The sequence below is a fragment of the Stegastes partitus genome, unplaced genomic scaffold, assembly GCF_000690725.1.
Source record: "Stegastes partitus isolate 25-593 unplaced genomic scaffold, Stegastes_partitus-1.0.2 Scaffold376, whole genome shotgun sequence".
Taxonomy (NCBI): Eukaryota; Metazoa; Chordata; class Actinopteri; family Pomacentridae; genus Stegastes; species Stegastes partitus.
The window spans coordinates 2,074-17,938 of record NW_007578107.1 but is presented as its reverse complement, the minus strand read 5'-3'; the positions used below and the strand labels follow the sequence as shown (position 1 = coordinate 17,938).

The 15,865-nt window shown below is 41.1% G+C and overlaps 1 protein-coding gene across 1 annotated transcript in view; it reads right to left on the bottom strand.

Moving 5' to 3' along the window:
- The window catches only part of LOC103359488 (inactive phospholipase C-like protein 2), a 110,016-nt gene extending 95,058 nt beyond the window's left edge, over window positions 1-14,958 (bottom strand). Inside the window, exon 1 of the mRNA XM_008284850.1 lies at window positions 14,311-14,958. Within this exon, the coding sequence (XP_008283072.1) occupies window positions 14,311-14,607 (297 nt within the window). The 5' untranslated portion in view covers window positions 14,608-14,958. The remainder of the gene's footprint in view (window positions 1-14,310) is intronic.
- Between the last annotated feature and the right edge of the window lie 907 nt (window positions 14,959-15,865).

Below are 15,865 nucleotides of genomic sequence, written 5' to 3'. Positions count from 1 at the left end.
TATTTAACAACAGTTACAAAAAATTATTCGCAATTTTAAAATGTTTAATATATATGTATACATTTCAAATAACAGAAAATGTGTGTAAAACAATTTGATTTTTAAGTAAATAAAACGGTGTAATTTAATAGTCAAATGCTGTAAAATTACAAATTAAAATTTTGACATGCTCTCTTTTAAGTCACTCCTTAAAACACATTTTTATCAGAAAGCTTTGTCTGATTTTATTTAAGTGTTAAGTTATGTTTTATAGCTTCTTGTTCTGGTTTGTGTTCTATTTTTCTGTCCTTATTTTATTTCAATTTTAAATTTATTTTATTAAAAATCACTTTTAGCATGTTTTGAAAATTGCTCTATAAAAAAAGTGTATTATTCTTATATATTATCATAAATTACTTAAAATACTTTTTTCTATGACTTTACTAGTTATTATCATCGTACAATTGTTCAAAAAAATATCAGAAAAAAACACTAAAAATGATCAATTTTTACAGTGTAGAAACAAGGAGAATGAGAGCAGCAGAAAAATCAAGTGTTAAAAATATTCCAACCTAGTACGAGGAACTAGTGAATTGTTGGGCTGATGCACAGTATTTAAGTTGCGTAACATGATTTTTTTTGTCATGTGACTGTCTGTCGCAGCTGAGTCACTGATGGCCTCACAGTTGCACTGACAAGCACAGATTTATTTAATTTTTTATGGACTATGGTCACTGCAAGTAATATGTTTTCAGCAAATGTTTTACATGAGACACAAATAGAGTGATTTTGATGAACTATCAAAGCCAGCTAGCTCCATCGTCCTCACAGTACTCGTCTGTATGCACCTTTTATTTCCGAGTTCTTGCATAATAACAGAAATCCGGTGGAGCTGAAGCGCCATGTCGAGCGAAGCCATGTGCAGCAGTTCTCACAGACGTATTATTGTGTCCATCCATCACAGCCCTGTTCTCAGAGCACAGTTGAACCTGGGGAACATCCAGACTGACATATGTGGAGATCAGTCATCTTTACAACAGTCTCCTGAAGGGCAGAGAACATTCTGCAAGACGCTGATATATCTCCAACGTCCTGCCAAGAATATTTCACACGGAGACTTTTCCTCTGTCGGCATTACACAACAGGAGCGAGCGCAATATCACGACGCGTGATATCATTTAAATGTCGAATGACTCAAGCTTGCATCACCTCTCAATAATTGCATTATTTCTAAGAGGAAAAGTCAAGTGTTTCCTGTCGTGAGGTTTAGAAAACAAACTCTTGAGAAAAGTAGAAACTGAACAGAAGTGAGTTCACCTGTGATCGCTTCAACTAAACTGAGTACGCAGCGAACGCATAGTCCTGATAGTGAAGCACAACATGGCTCCACATGGGAAGGAACTGCTCAACAAAGCTGACAGAGCTGACATTGAAATCAGAGTCTCTGTGAAGCTCAGACAGTGAAGGACACTCCACAACATCAACCTCTATGGATAGAGACAAAGAAAAAGCCTTGATGAAGAACACGATGAGAAGCCTGATGAATACTGGGAGCTCATTCTTCAAGATAGATTAGTTGGGTTCAAAAGGAGTCCAGCATGTTTGGTGTGAACTTGGCCACTCCTACCACAGTGGATCCATAGTCCTGACAGTGAAGCACGGAGGTGGCAGTATCATGGTATGAAGCTGCAGGAGTGCAAAAGTTGTTGGGGGAGTTGATACTAAGAGTTTCTACAGAATAAGTGAAAACTACAACTTGGACAAGTGTGTGACCCGTTTTAAATCCAACAGAACACCTTTGGGGTATTTCAAAGAGAAAAGTAGAGCAACACTATTCATCATCACTGTTGCATACATTCCTCAGGGATCATCAAGATAAGACTTCACCCCAAACACACCCTGCTGGTGTCCAATCAGATCAATTGTTCTGGTCTGAAAGAACTCTCTCTGTCCGGGGAGCAGTCTGACACATGGGTAATTGAGGTTCCAGCTCAAGTCATTATCCTTAAAGGGAACAAAGAACAAGAAAGGATTAGCAGACAACATTGGACAGCAACGCCCGCGTGGAAAAGGATGGTCGCGAAGGACAACGCAAACTCTGCGGTCTGTGTCGCCTTTGAACAGTTTGCAAAGAAGTCAAACACGAATCCTTGTCGTGAGAGCAGCTAGTCGAGTTTAGTGTTTGCTCATTTGCATTTCGTGCTTTGAAAGCTGTAGCTGCCGGTAAATAAAGCATGACCACAATCATCCAAGCGAGACGTTGCTGTTCAGATGTAGTCTGTAAAGGTGTTTGAGAGCAGATTCTCCAATAAACACACGCTCAGAGCTACACTGTAAAAAATGGAACCAAACGATTCATGTACATGTTTNACGCGACTGTGTCATTCCAGGACATCTCTGAGTTCTCTCTCCTCCTTCATGGTGGTTCTGTTCGCATAGAGGTGTGAGATTTTACATTGTAGTGACAGATGAGCCATCAGTGAGGTAAAACGTAACAGGGGCAACAACAACAACGCAAAAAAGAGGATTAAAGTGCAGCTCGCTGTGGCTTTCTCTTTCTGCAGAGGAATGTTTTCTGGAAATAAACCGTGCAGCTGTGCGACGCCGCGCTGCTTGTTGACAGATAAATATGCATTTACGAGGCTGAGCGAGTCCAGACAGCTCCACATGTGAGTGACTGTTCTCAGGCTGCAGTGCACTTTAACAGCTAATAATAGCCGCGATGTGCTAACGCCGGCTCTGGCAAGTCTTCATGCAAATCCAGCCAGAAGGTCAGACGGTCAGAAGTTGCATCACTTCCCTCCTGCAGCAGATCTCCGGTCTTATCTGCTGTTATTGAGTTTTCTCTCATCTTATATTGTTCTCTCAGGAACAGTTTAAATCTCCACCATTTACAAGTACCACTGGGTCATACATGATTATATTAGAAAATAGTTTTTAACCACAGAGTGAATCGCGTCTAGAAGATGATGCTGGTATCAGATGTAGGTGAAAGTGAGACCTTTCATTTTCTAGAACTTGTTCTGACCAACCACCATCCAACATGCTGGGATGACCCTTCATCGTTTTCTCCTGGGAATTATCAGAAAACAGAAACAAGGAACTGTTTCTATGACTCGATGTCCTAGATAGATATAGGGTGTTAAATGTTACACCCTATATAGTGCACTCAAAATATCCCACAATGCACCGTGAAAAGTAGTGCACAGCCGATGGTCACGAACCGAGTGATATGGACCGACATGCATTGCGCGAAAGGAAAACTAACGAACGAGAGCACAAAAAATTCCTGTTTGTTTTGTTAAATTTTATGTTGCCCAGACAGTGAACGTCGCTCAAATTGCGGCGCTCGGTTGTGATTTGGACATACGACACCACTTTATTTAAATTGCTTTAAGTTACTGGATCCTGAAGAAATGTTCTCTCATCTATGTCCAGCAAAATGACAATAAACTTGATTTAATTTGATTTCGTAGCTACGCAATAAACTGTGAATTTGATGTTTGTACTACGCTGTTGCGTTGTCTGTATTTAACAACAGTTACAAAAAATTATTCGCAATTTTAAAATGTTTAATATATATGTATACATTTCAAATAACAGAAAATGTGTGTAAAACAATTTGATTTTTAAGTAAATAAAACGGTGTAATTTAATAGTCAAATGCTGTAAAATTACAAATTAAAATTTTGACATGCTCTCTTTTAAGTCACTCCTTAAAACACATTTTTATCAGAAAGCTTTGTCTGATTTTATTTAAGTGTTAAGTTATGTTTTATAGCTTCTTGTTCTGGTTTGTGTTCTATTTTTCTGTCCTTATTTTATTTCAATTTTAAATTTATTTTATTAAAAATCACTTTTAGCATGTTTTGAAAATTGCTCTATAAAAAAAGTGTATTATTCTTATATATTATCATAAATTACTTAAAATACTTTTTTCTATGACTTTACTAGTTATTATCATCGTACAATTGTTCAAAAAAATATCAGAAAAAAACACTAAAAATGATCAATTTTTACAGTGTAGAAACAAGGAGAATGAGAGCAGCAGAAAAATCAAGTGTTAAAAATATTCCAACCTAGTACGAGGAACTAGTGAATTGTTGGGCTGATGCACAGTATTTAAGTTGCGTAACATGATTTTTTTTGTCATGTGACTGTCTGTCGCAGCTGAGTCACTGATGGCCTCACAGTTGCACTGACAAGCACAGATTTATTTAATTTTTTATGGACTATGGTCACTGCAAGTAATATGTTTTCAGCAAATGTTTTACATGAGACACAAATAGAGTGATTTTGATGAACTATCAAAGCCAGCTAGCTCCATCGTCCTCACAGTACTCGTCTGTATGCACCTTTTATTTCCGAGTTCTTGCATAATAACAGAAATCCGGTGGAGCTGAAGCGCCATGTCGAGCGAAGCCATGTGCAGCAGTTCTCACAGACGTATTATTGTGTCCATCCATCACAGCCCTGTTCTCAGAGCACAGTTGAACCTGGGGAACATCCAGACTGACATATGTGGAGATCAGTCATCTTTACAACAGTCTCCTGAAGGGCAGAGAACATTCTGCAAGACGCTGATATATCTCCAGCGTCCTGCCAAGAATATTTCACACGGAGACTTTTCCTCTGTCGGCATTACACAACAGGAGCGAGCGCAATATCACGACGCGTGATATCATTTAAATGTCGAATGACTCAAGCTTGCATCACCTCTCAATAATTGCATTATTTCTAAGAGGAAAAGTCAAGTGTTTCCTGTCGTGAGGTTTAGAAAACAAACTCTTGAGAAAAGTAGAAACTGAACAGAAGTGAGTCCACCTGTGATCGCTTCAACTAAACCGAGTACGCAGCGAACGCATAGTCCTGATAGTGAAGCACAACATGGCTCCACATGGGAAAGAACTGCTCAACAAAGCTGACAGAGCTGACATTGAAATCAGAGTCTCTGTGAAGCTCAGACAGTGAAGGACACTCCACAACATCTCTATGGATAGAGACAAAGAAAAAGCCTTGATGAAGAACACGATGACAAGCCTGATGAATACTGGGAGCTCATTCTTCAAGATAGATTAGTTGGGTTCAAAAGGAGTCCAGCATGTTTGGTGTGAACTTGGCCACTACTACCACAGTGGATCCATAGTCCTGACAGTGAAGCACGGAGGTGGCAGTATCATGGTATGAAGCTGCAGGAGTGCAAAAGTTGTTGGGGGAGTTGATACTAAGAGTTTCTACAGAATAAGTGAAAACTACAACTTGGACAAGTGTGTGACCCGTTTTAAATCCAACAGAACACCTTTGGGGTATTTCAAAGAGAAAAGTAGAGCAACACTATTCATCATCACTGTTGCATACATTCCTCAGGGATCATCAAGATAAGACTTCACCCCAAACACACCCTGCTGGTGTCCAATCAGATCAATTGTTCTGGTCTGAAAGAACTCTCTCTGTCCGGGGAGCAGTCTGACACATGGGTAATTGAGGTTCCAGCTCAAGTCATTATCCTTAAAGGGAACAAAGAACAAGAAAGGATTAGCAGACAACATTGGACAGCAATGCCCGCGTGGAAAAGGATGGTCGCGAAGGACAACGCAAACTCTGCGGCTTTGAACAGTTTGCAAAGAAGTCAAACACGAATCCTTGTCGTGAGAGCAGCTAGTCGAGTTTAGTGTTTGCTCATTTGCATTTCGTGCTTTGAAAGCTGTAGCTGCCGGTAAATAAAGCATGACCACAATCATCCAAGCGAGACGTTGCTGTTCAGATGTAGTCTGTAAAGGTGTTTGAGAGCAGATTCTCCAATAAACACACGCTCAGAGCTACACTGTAAAAAATGGAACCAAACGATTCATGTACATGTTTTTAAAAAAATGTAAACAATGTCCATATAAAAAATACAGAAAAGATTCTATAAATCTCTTTTACAATGTATGTTTATGTAATTCATGTTTTTACTGTACTTAAATTAGCAAATATATCCAAATTTCTAGAGACACTTGCTGTTACTTGAAAGACAAATTAGTTTTCTAACAAGTATTTCACAGATTTTCCCTGTTTTGTTAAATTAAAGGTAATAACTAGTAAAATCAGAGGAAAAAAAAGTTTGAATTTACAAACTAAATGTAAAATAAAACAATAAATAATGTCCACATCCTAAATCTACATTGGTAAAAATGATAATTTGTTCTTTTACAATAATTCTTTTTTTTTTTTTTGCTGCATTTAAATTAGCAATAGTGACAGTTATGTAAAGAAAAAGCAAATATTTAAAATATTTTTTTTTTTTTTAGCATTTTAAGAATTAAACAAGTCTAGTTGAATTCTATGTTTTTACAAATCTATTATTTTACACTTTTAATTTAGTTAAATCATTACTTTCAGTTTTTTGTCTAAACATTATTCCACATATTTTTTTCCATATTTTTTCCGGCACACTTGCTGCCAGATTCTCATCATTGTGTTGTTTTTAAAATAATTAATCAATTCTTTTCGACTGTTAATCTAATTTGAACCTCTTCCACTTTGCCTTCCTGTGCTCTAATCTATGAAGTGAGGAAGCTTTAGGAGTTTTACTGCCTTTATCAAAAAAAAATAAAAGTCCTTGAAATAAGTCCACCAAAACCAGAAAGTGAGCATAAATCCGAGCCCCTCCTTGTTTAGATCAGTCTTCAGGTTCGGGGGTTTCTGCCAGACGAGTGACCTTTTTTATAAAACTGTTGATTCCGAGCTGCAGATTCAAACACAAAGACGCCTGTTTGGCATGTTTGTGTTTTTTGAGCGAAGCAGCCGGCGATGATTCAGCAGACGTCTGTAATCACCGCTTCACATCTTCAACGCGCTGCGGATCTCTTGTTTTCCAAAAATATCTGAGCCGCTGCAGGAGACGTGGGAATTGCTGTTTGAAATCCCTGGAAGAGGCGTCGTTTCATGGCCAACTTGTGTTATCTCTGCCCGTATTCCATTACTTTAAATTAAATCTGCGCAGGAAGCTCTTACTCCACGTAAAGCCTGTGATGTGAGCAGTGATGCGTGGACGGGCTCCTATTCTCATCATCATCATCATCATCTCATCCCTCCACATGTAATCAGTGTTATTAGTTCGAGGCGTCCTCCGGCCTGCACAGGATCGGCACAAACCTCACATCGGGGAAACTATATATGCAGAAGCCGAAGCAGCCGAGCAGAAGGGCAGAAATTTAAGACACCGGCTGACATGTGACCGATTCCTGCAGCGACGCTTCAGTCCAGGTGTCAGCTGGGTTTAAATTATACCAGATAACCTGAAACTCTTACTGCTGTGAAGATTCTTAGTCATCGGGGTCATGGTTACTCTCGTAGATTAATCGTAGCGTTGAGTTTAAAAACTCAGGTGTTAATGACTTCTTAAGGATAAAAGTACCTGGAACTCCCGACTAGTCAGTCAGACCTGATGAAGCCTCTTGGATGAGAGGTCTTCAAGGAACTCAAGCAAGTCCTCTAACTGCTGTGCTTTGTTGTTCATAATTAAAATCTTTCAGGTGACTTTAAACTGTTCGAAATCCTGCAACCTGCTGACAGCTTCTATCAGAGACAGAAACTAAACCGGTCCATACAAACAGGAACAATTATCAGGTTGTTTTCAGTTTCAGACACTCAAGGGATGTAAATGTGTCATGTGGCGTTCTATCTGGAAAATGAACCAATTCTAACCTTCAAAGCCCAACATTTTATCAAAATCTATTTACTTCAGGTGTCTGATTTTTTGATATTGTATTTAATTAGATTCTGTAAAAAAAACAAAACATTTTGCACTCCTGGATGCAACTCGGCTGCAAACAACAGTCACCTGATCAAAAATTCAGGATTTTTTTAGCTGTAGATTTTGTTTTTTAAGATTTATTATATGATAGTGTCTTCAAAAAAATGTTTTTTTAAAAATAAAAACTTTTATTCGAGACAACAACTTTAAGAATTGTCAGATTTCCAACCAAGGTGCTTGAACTACTCATGTATGACGGGCTGTTCCATGTGGAAAACCAACCGAATTGAATCTCAAAATCATCATATTTCATTAAAATCACTTCATTCTACATTTTTTTTTATTTTGAATCAAGAAAAATGTGATGATGGGAGCAGAAACCACTGAGAAACTGCCGGTCAGACTCATGACGTACATCCTAGGGTGCAGCTTTTGCCATTTGTTAGTTACAAATTTGGATTTAAAATCAATTAATTGTTTGTTCTGTGTGTCGTTTTTGTCAGAATAATGTCACGTAGATAAGTCAGTGTTTAAGTCTGTGCGACCAAATAGATGTAGTTTCGTCGTTTGTTTTGCTGAATAATAAAAACCGATTTACCTCCTATACTTACACTGTCTGCTGCTAGTGTAAGAATCCTCCAGGAATAACCGGAGGAACGTTCACATCAAACGTCATTTAATCCCCGATTGATCTGCTCAGTCAGCTTTAACACCATGCAGGTCGTGTGTCGAGTCACTTGTTATCAGGGCCAGAGGTGGCCGAGCACAGGACTGAGCTGTGTTTTCTATTTATATCTCAGTGAGTGCAGGACTGGAAGCAGCATTTGATTATCCGTCATCGCTTTCTTCACCAGAGGAAGATTCGCCAAAATTACATCTGCTGTTTCCTGTTTTTAAGGGAAACATTAGTCGACCTGCGTATGTAGAAAAGAAAACCTCTCAAGAGCAAAACATCATCAGTATATAGATGAAGTGGTTAAATTCAGAATCAACCTTTATGTCTGTTGGTGTTTATTTAAAAACCGATCATTAGGAATCGACTGAAATGAAACGCGATGACGTTCTCGTCCGTATCCGCCAGTTTCAGGTGAAACTATCCGACATCTCATTGACTAGTTTTCTTATTGTTATTGATGAAGTGTCCATCGACTCTCGCTCAGTAATCCCTCCACATGTGTTCATCGCTTATTGAGCCGCCCGGGTCAATGACAGGATGAATGGATATTCTGTCAGTGAGAGTTGAGGTGAAGGAAGAGACGACCTGACGCAGGAACAGCCGATAACGCTGTGATCCTGATCGATGTTCGGTCCCAGCAGACAGGAACTGCGCTGCATCGCGAACTCAGGAAAAGAAATGGTTTTTGTACAGTTTTTAGGTCAAAAAATTACAAATATTTGCCAGTATTTGAAAGAAAATTATGTGTATTAAGGATAGAAAAATGCAAAAGTATGTTCCCTGCTTTGTTAAAGTAAAGATAATGAGATAAAGATGATGGAACAAAGCACTAACTTAGATGTTCACCTTAAAAATGAAACTAAAAACAATAATTGTGCATCATTTCTGCATATTTGGGGAAAAAAATAAGGACATCAACGACTTCAAATGGGTAAAAAAAAAACATTTAACTTTCATTTTACTGATTTTTTGTGATTTTTCAAATTGTATATCTTGTAAAATCACAGAAAAAAGCATAAATTTACATGCTGACGGTTAAAAAAATCTGTTTTCATCTGTTATTTCTGAACCATTTACTGCTATTTTACAAATCTGTGCATATGTTTAGAAATATCCAATAAAATCACAGAATTGAAAGTATTAATTTACATGTGAACCTCAATAAAAACATTTCATAAATCTGCAAAAAATATCATTTTATGGATATATCCTGTTTTGTTTTTGTAGCCTATTTCTTCTTGCTGCCAGATTTCCATCGTTTTGCTCTTTTTGTTTTCTTAACAGCGCACATCCGTCCGTCTCTCATTCATGTCATCCTATAAACTGACAATAAACTGCTCTTTGTCTTGCAGATCTGCATCTTAAATGTGCTGCCAACCCTCCGGAGTGCAGGAACAGAGTGAGAACAGCAGAAAGCGATGACGAATGCTGGGGATGTTGAGATGCAGCGCTGTCATCCTCTGTCTTGGTGAAATGCCGTTTGCTCCTTCACTCATTGTGCTGGCTGTCAGTTGCCTCCACCCTGCAGCCGGGCGGCAGTCGGCCTCGCAGCTGTCTACGGTCCAGCATTACATAACGAGGCTGCATCACAAACCCGCTCCCCTCCGGCCGCTTTGCAGTCTTTGCCGTCGCCCCGCCGAGGAAATCACAAGAGGACAAAGTTGCGACGCCGGGCGGACGTGCAGACTGGCCTCCTCTTCTGCGATTTGCATGTTGAGGGCCGAGTTAATGAGGTAACGCGGAGCTATAATTGCTCATTTGCTTCCCGATTCCCATGGACCCGTCGCCCCTTCACCTTTTAACGCTCCACTCAAACACACATAAAGTGAGGCCGGCTGTACTGGAGACACACATGAACCGCCTCCACACATCACCTGACCCGCTTTCCCATCATGCGTTTGCTCTTACAGTGTGTACCGCGTCCAAACCAAAATGTGAAGCATCTTGTTACAGGTTTTATTCACTGTGGGCGTGTTTTTCACTGCAACATAAAGTCCTGCACCTCTATGGAAACAGGGCAACCATCAGGAAGGAGACAGAACTCAGAAATGTCTTCTGTGCAATTTGACACAGTTAGAACGCCAGAAACTCTAAGAGACAAGAAAAAAGTTGAACTATATTTTACCAAGTGTCCACAGATGCTACTAAAGCTCGCTACACACTGTAATCTTTCGTCTTGGACAGTCGAAAATCGCACAATCGTGAGAGAATCGTGGCGATATCTTTGCTCTTGGCTCTAAATCGGTGATCCTTCGTCACACTGAGACAGGTTCAAGGACGGCCGTTGTCGTGAACTTGCAACTAAAGACAATTTGAAAGTCTCACAGGGTGACTGCTGCCCCGACTAACTAACTGACCAATAGGAATGCAGTATGAAATGACGTTCTCAGCGCTAAACCCAAATAGATGCTTTGCTGCTACAATGGCAAAACGCATCAAAAAAGTCTCCACCTCCTTTTTTGGGGATTTCTCTCCAAACACATAAATGCCACAAGGGCGAGGGCTCCCTTCATGCTTCGCTTTTCGTGGATGGATGGCGCAGGTTTATGACGCTTTACTCTTGCGCGTTCATGTACATCGATTCAGCTTGTGTTTTCATCATGCAATCGGCACACAGCAAACTTCATGTCATGCCCAAAGTTTATTACATTCACGTCGTACAGCATAGCTAGCCTTATAAGATTGTTATAATCGCACCGTTTGTAGCTGGCCTAACACAAAGAAAACATATAGCCTCCCCATACTTTATATAATTACCTATTTACATTTTTACAGCGTCTACAAGCTTATTTACGGTCGTCTGAACAGTAGAAACATGTTTCACCATGCTCAATGCATCTTTCACCAACTTGCTGACAACGTGCTCCCCTGCAAACCATTTTCAAACCATGCAACATTTATTTATCCATTACGTTAGAAAAACGTTTCACCGTGCTCAATGTATCTCCCAACAACATGCTGCTCTGTATCCCGTTTCCGAGCCGTGCCACATTTGGTTAATTGATTCAGTGCATTACAAATACGTTTCACTATGCTGAATGCATTATCCAACAACTTGCTGGTAATTTGCTCCTCTGTTATCGAACCGTGCGCCATTTATTTTATTGATCCAGTATGTAAGAAAGATATTTCACCGTGCAGAATGTACTTCTTATCAACTTGCTTCTATTTCTGAGCCATGCCACCATCAAGTAATCAAATTCCTTCATTGTAACTTCTTAAATGTGAATATTTAATACTTTATTTTCTCTTCTATGACAGTAAACAGAATATCTTTGGGTTGTGAACAAAATATTTTGCCATCTTGGGCTTTGGTTTGAACACTAAGTTCCAGATTTTTGATGTTTCGGTGTCTAAAAATCCAAATTTTTGATTTTCTAATGTGGTAACATGCAGGTTTTTGATGTTTTAGTGCATTAGTATGCAAGTTTTTGATTTTTTGTTGGGTTAATCTCTAGATTTTTGATCTTGAGGAGCTTTGACATCTAGGTTTTTGACATTTTAGTGAGTTAATATCCAGGTTTCTGATGTTTTGGTTTGGTAATATCTAGGTTTTGACACCTTGTTGAGTTAACAGCCAAGTTTGTGTCCAGGTTTTTAATATTTTTTTACAATTTTCTGAAATTTCTGAGCAGTGAATCCATTAATCCAGAAAGTAATCACCAGATTAATCAGCAATGAAAACAATCAGAAGTTGCAGCCCTATTTCTAAACACCGATTGGTTCCGTTAATGTGGGGTGTTGTGGTGTTTGCATATCCGACTAAATCTATTACCTAATGTCAACAGATGCACAACCAAACGCAGTCGGTCGAATATAAGAAGTTATTAGAGCCAATTAGTACCACAGCAGAAGAAGAACAAAGCACAAACGGCGGAAAATGTGGCTTTTCTGCTCGTCGCTTCCGTTTGTTTGTGTGCAAGTGAATGGAAACGATTCCCACGATTATGAAAAACAACTGCAGTCAGCGCGGTTAATCAAGAGTTTCTTATTAATCACATGTTGACGGCAGAATCCCCTACAGCCCTGCTCCCATGGTTTGCTCCTCGCTGACTGCTGAGGTTAGGACCTCTGACCCACATTATATTTCCCACACAGAGTGAAAGAAAGCGACAAAGAACTGCACTTATGTATGGATCCTCCTGAGGTGACCGTATTGAACCGGCAGCAGAAGGTTCATGCATGTGCACATGAGTGTTTCATCCACACCCACAGGGAATCCAGTAATGGGGGCTAACAAAGAAACAGCCAGTGTTTTGTCAGTTGCTAAGCACACTGGGTCTGATATGACAGAATGCAACTCTCCAGTGTGTCCCACCTACGCAACACTTCCACCAAGGACCCCATGATGCAGTCTGTCATGCTAACACACTGCACGCTGTGTAGTAAAAACAAGGCGGCGCTGAAAGCATAACACGGGGCGACATGAAATCAAGAGGAAACCTGCCTTGCTGCCTGTGCTGGTTTGTGGAAGACCAGTTAATTAACCTTCAGTGATGGAAGCCCTAATTAGGGCTGGGCAGCCATTAAAAATATTATTATCACACCATCAATTACCGAAGGAGCTATAAGAAGAACGACGACCCGCCCCTGAACAACGAGGAAGACGTACCCAACCCAGTGAGCCATCTGTTCCAGCAAGACCTGCTTTCACTTCTGCTTTGCTCAGAGTGTAAACATTTGCCTGAAACTGCAAAGACTCATCTTAAACTGACCGCTACACCTTCATCTGAACTTAAAGTGTCAAAAAAAAAGACTCTCATAAAGCACAAATACATCCACCATGTTTCTGGAAACTGAGCAGCTTCACAGTAACATCAGCAGCAACATGAAGAAAATATTTAGTGGAATCCAAGCAAACGTTCTTTCGATTTCCTCACAGTTCTACTGATCTGTTGCATGACAACCCACAGACCTTTGGGTGTTTTTGTGCTGAACTTCTTCAGGAAGTTGATCGACTAAAAGCAGCTTAAGTTTCCACTTAAACGCTACAAAACCCTGGAAGTCATTCCACAAAATAAAATTTGGCCTCAGTTCGCATCGGCCTTTTTGAGTCGCAACAACTTCTAATTAAATTATGTTCAACCAATTAACCACACTGACGTAGAGGAATTATTCTTATGAGTCCGATCAGTGCAGTCTGAACTGTCTGAAACTGTTCGGACGTGTTAAGATTCACTACCTGAAGTCAATGTAAAGAAAAATTTGATTATCAATTTTATTACGTTACCTCAATTTAACTTCAGTATTACTTCAACTAACGTAAAAATGTTTCAATTACACACAATATTAAATTAAACATTCTGATGTGAACCCAACCTGAGCTGATTTCATTAAGTTGCATCAACTCTGATTTAGTTTTAGTTCGACTAATGCAGAGATTTGAGCTTAAATTACACAAAATATCAACTATTGCCAATAATGTTTGCAACTCAAACGATATATCTAAACCAGCAAACTGGACTTTAGGTTCAGCACAAAAAGAAATAACTGTTTGCTTCCATATTTTTGAGTTAAGACGACGACCAGTGCAATTATGTTCAACCAACAAACTATTTTGAGTTGGAGGAATCATTCTGATCTCTACAATCAAACTCTAGTTTTTAGCCCAAACGTCAAGTTGTCCAGCTGATTTCACTAAGTTACATCAACTTGAATTTAGTTTCAGAAATTTCACACAGAGATGTAAGTTGAACTCCCACATACTAGTGGGTTGATGCAACTGAGGCCATTAAAAACGCTCATTCACATCAGTAGTTTAGATGTTTCACACAGCCATGCATGCAGTGAAGTGGTGGGAGCAGGTCTCCTTCATGACTTTCCAGAGTGGACCTCACTGATAAACAGCCTGTTCCTGGATCAGGCTCCCCTTGTGTCACCTTGAGAATCAGCCACCAGAAGTGCTTCAACCACCAACCTTCATGATGCCGCAAGGTGCGTTTCCAGCCGCCTGAATCCTCTCCGCCGAATTGTCGCGGCTGCCACTCCCGATCCGCGGGCTGCCGTGCTCCCTGTACCGTCCATTGGTGTAAACTCCCTCGGCCCCGTAGCCCTGGGCAGCGGCCGACACCTCCAAGTACGTCCGGGTGCCGGCGGGAGGCAGCGCGGCCGCGTCTCCGGTGATCCCCGCCACGGTGGTCGCGCCCTGGGCTGGCGGGGCGCCGATGGCAGGATCCAGAAAATGTCCCGCATCCGAAGCGTGAACCCCTGCCATGATCCGCCGGTGTTACAGCAAAGCCCTCCCCTCCGCAGCGGCGAAGCAACCCATGTTCTCAACGTCCGGGGCGGCTCGTCTTCTTCTCCGGATCACCGCTGCTGCTCCATGGTCGGAGCGCACGGCCGCCGCTGGTCCCGGTGAAACGCCGAGCAGACGGTGAACCCCGCACCGACCTCCTCGGCGCAGCTCTCCCGGAGGCGTGTGCTCACAGATACCGGAGACTTGGGCTCAGATCGGGGGGGTTTTGCTGCGGTGCTCCTCGGCTCACAGCTCACTCTGGCCGCCTGGTCGTGCTCGGGGATCCGCTGCGCCGCTCCGGACTCTCCGCTGCGCTCATCGCCGCGTCCTCAACACTTTTGCAGCGCTTGCAAACCGGAGAGCTTCCCCCCCGCTGCACGCATCCGCGGGACAAATTCAAGACTGCCAGGGCGCAGCCGCAATAAAGCACACGGGGCGTGTGCACGGGCCCGGGCGCGCACGTGCAACTGAACCCCCAGTGCCGCGCGTGCAATCACAGTTTGACTCGTGAGGCGTGTGCGCGCGATCTGCCCAAAGCCACCCGACGGTTTGTCACATTGCAGATTGCAGGCAGACCAACACAACAACACAACGACACGGACACACAACGACACGGTGGCGCGTTCACACACCTCAGGCTCTTTACTCTCATTACAGAGAACGTCAACAGTATATTTCATGTGAAGAACCAAACTCAGAGCTGCTAACTTATGTAACTCTCACAAACTCTCCATTAATCCGGCTGCAGGTTCCCCACAAGAGGGAGCTCAAGGAAGCTTCTTAAAAAGTGAAAAAAGTTCTTTAATCAAAAAGTATGCACCTCAAAGGTATGACTTACAAACACAACTCTGCAGTACAACATCTGATTTTATTTTTTTTTTAACATTATAGTGGACAGTTATTCAAAGTTAAACTAAAATCACTTCATTTGTAAAAAAAAAAAAAAAACTTTAAACCACTGAGGGGGTTGGTCTCAATCAGCCTGAACATCTGGATGCTGCAGTTTTACATCATTCTTCTTTGTGAAACTGTTCAAACTCTGTCAGGTTACACAGGAATCATGAGTGAACAGACCTTTTATAAGTCCAGACACAGATGGATTGAGATCTGGCCTCCAGTTCGGCCTCCAGAACATTCACCTTGTTGTCTTTAAACCATTTCTGTGTCGCTTTGGCTGTTTGCTTCGGCTCATTATCAAACAAATCTTCTCCCAAGTCACAGTTCTGACAGCATCAGG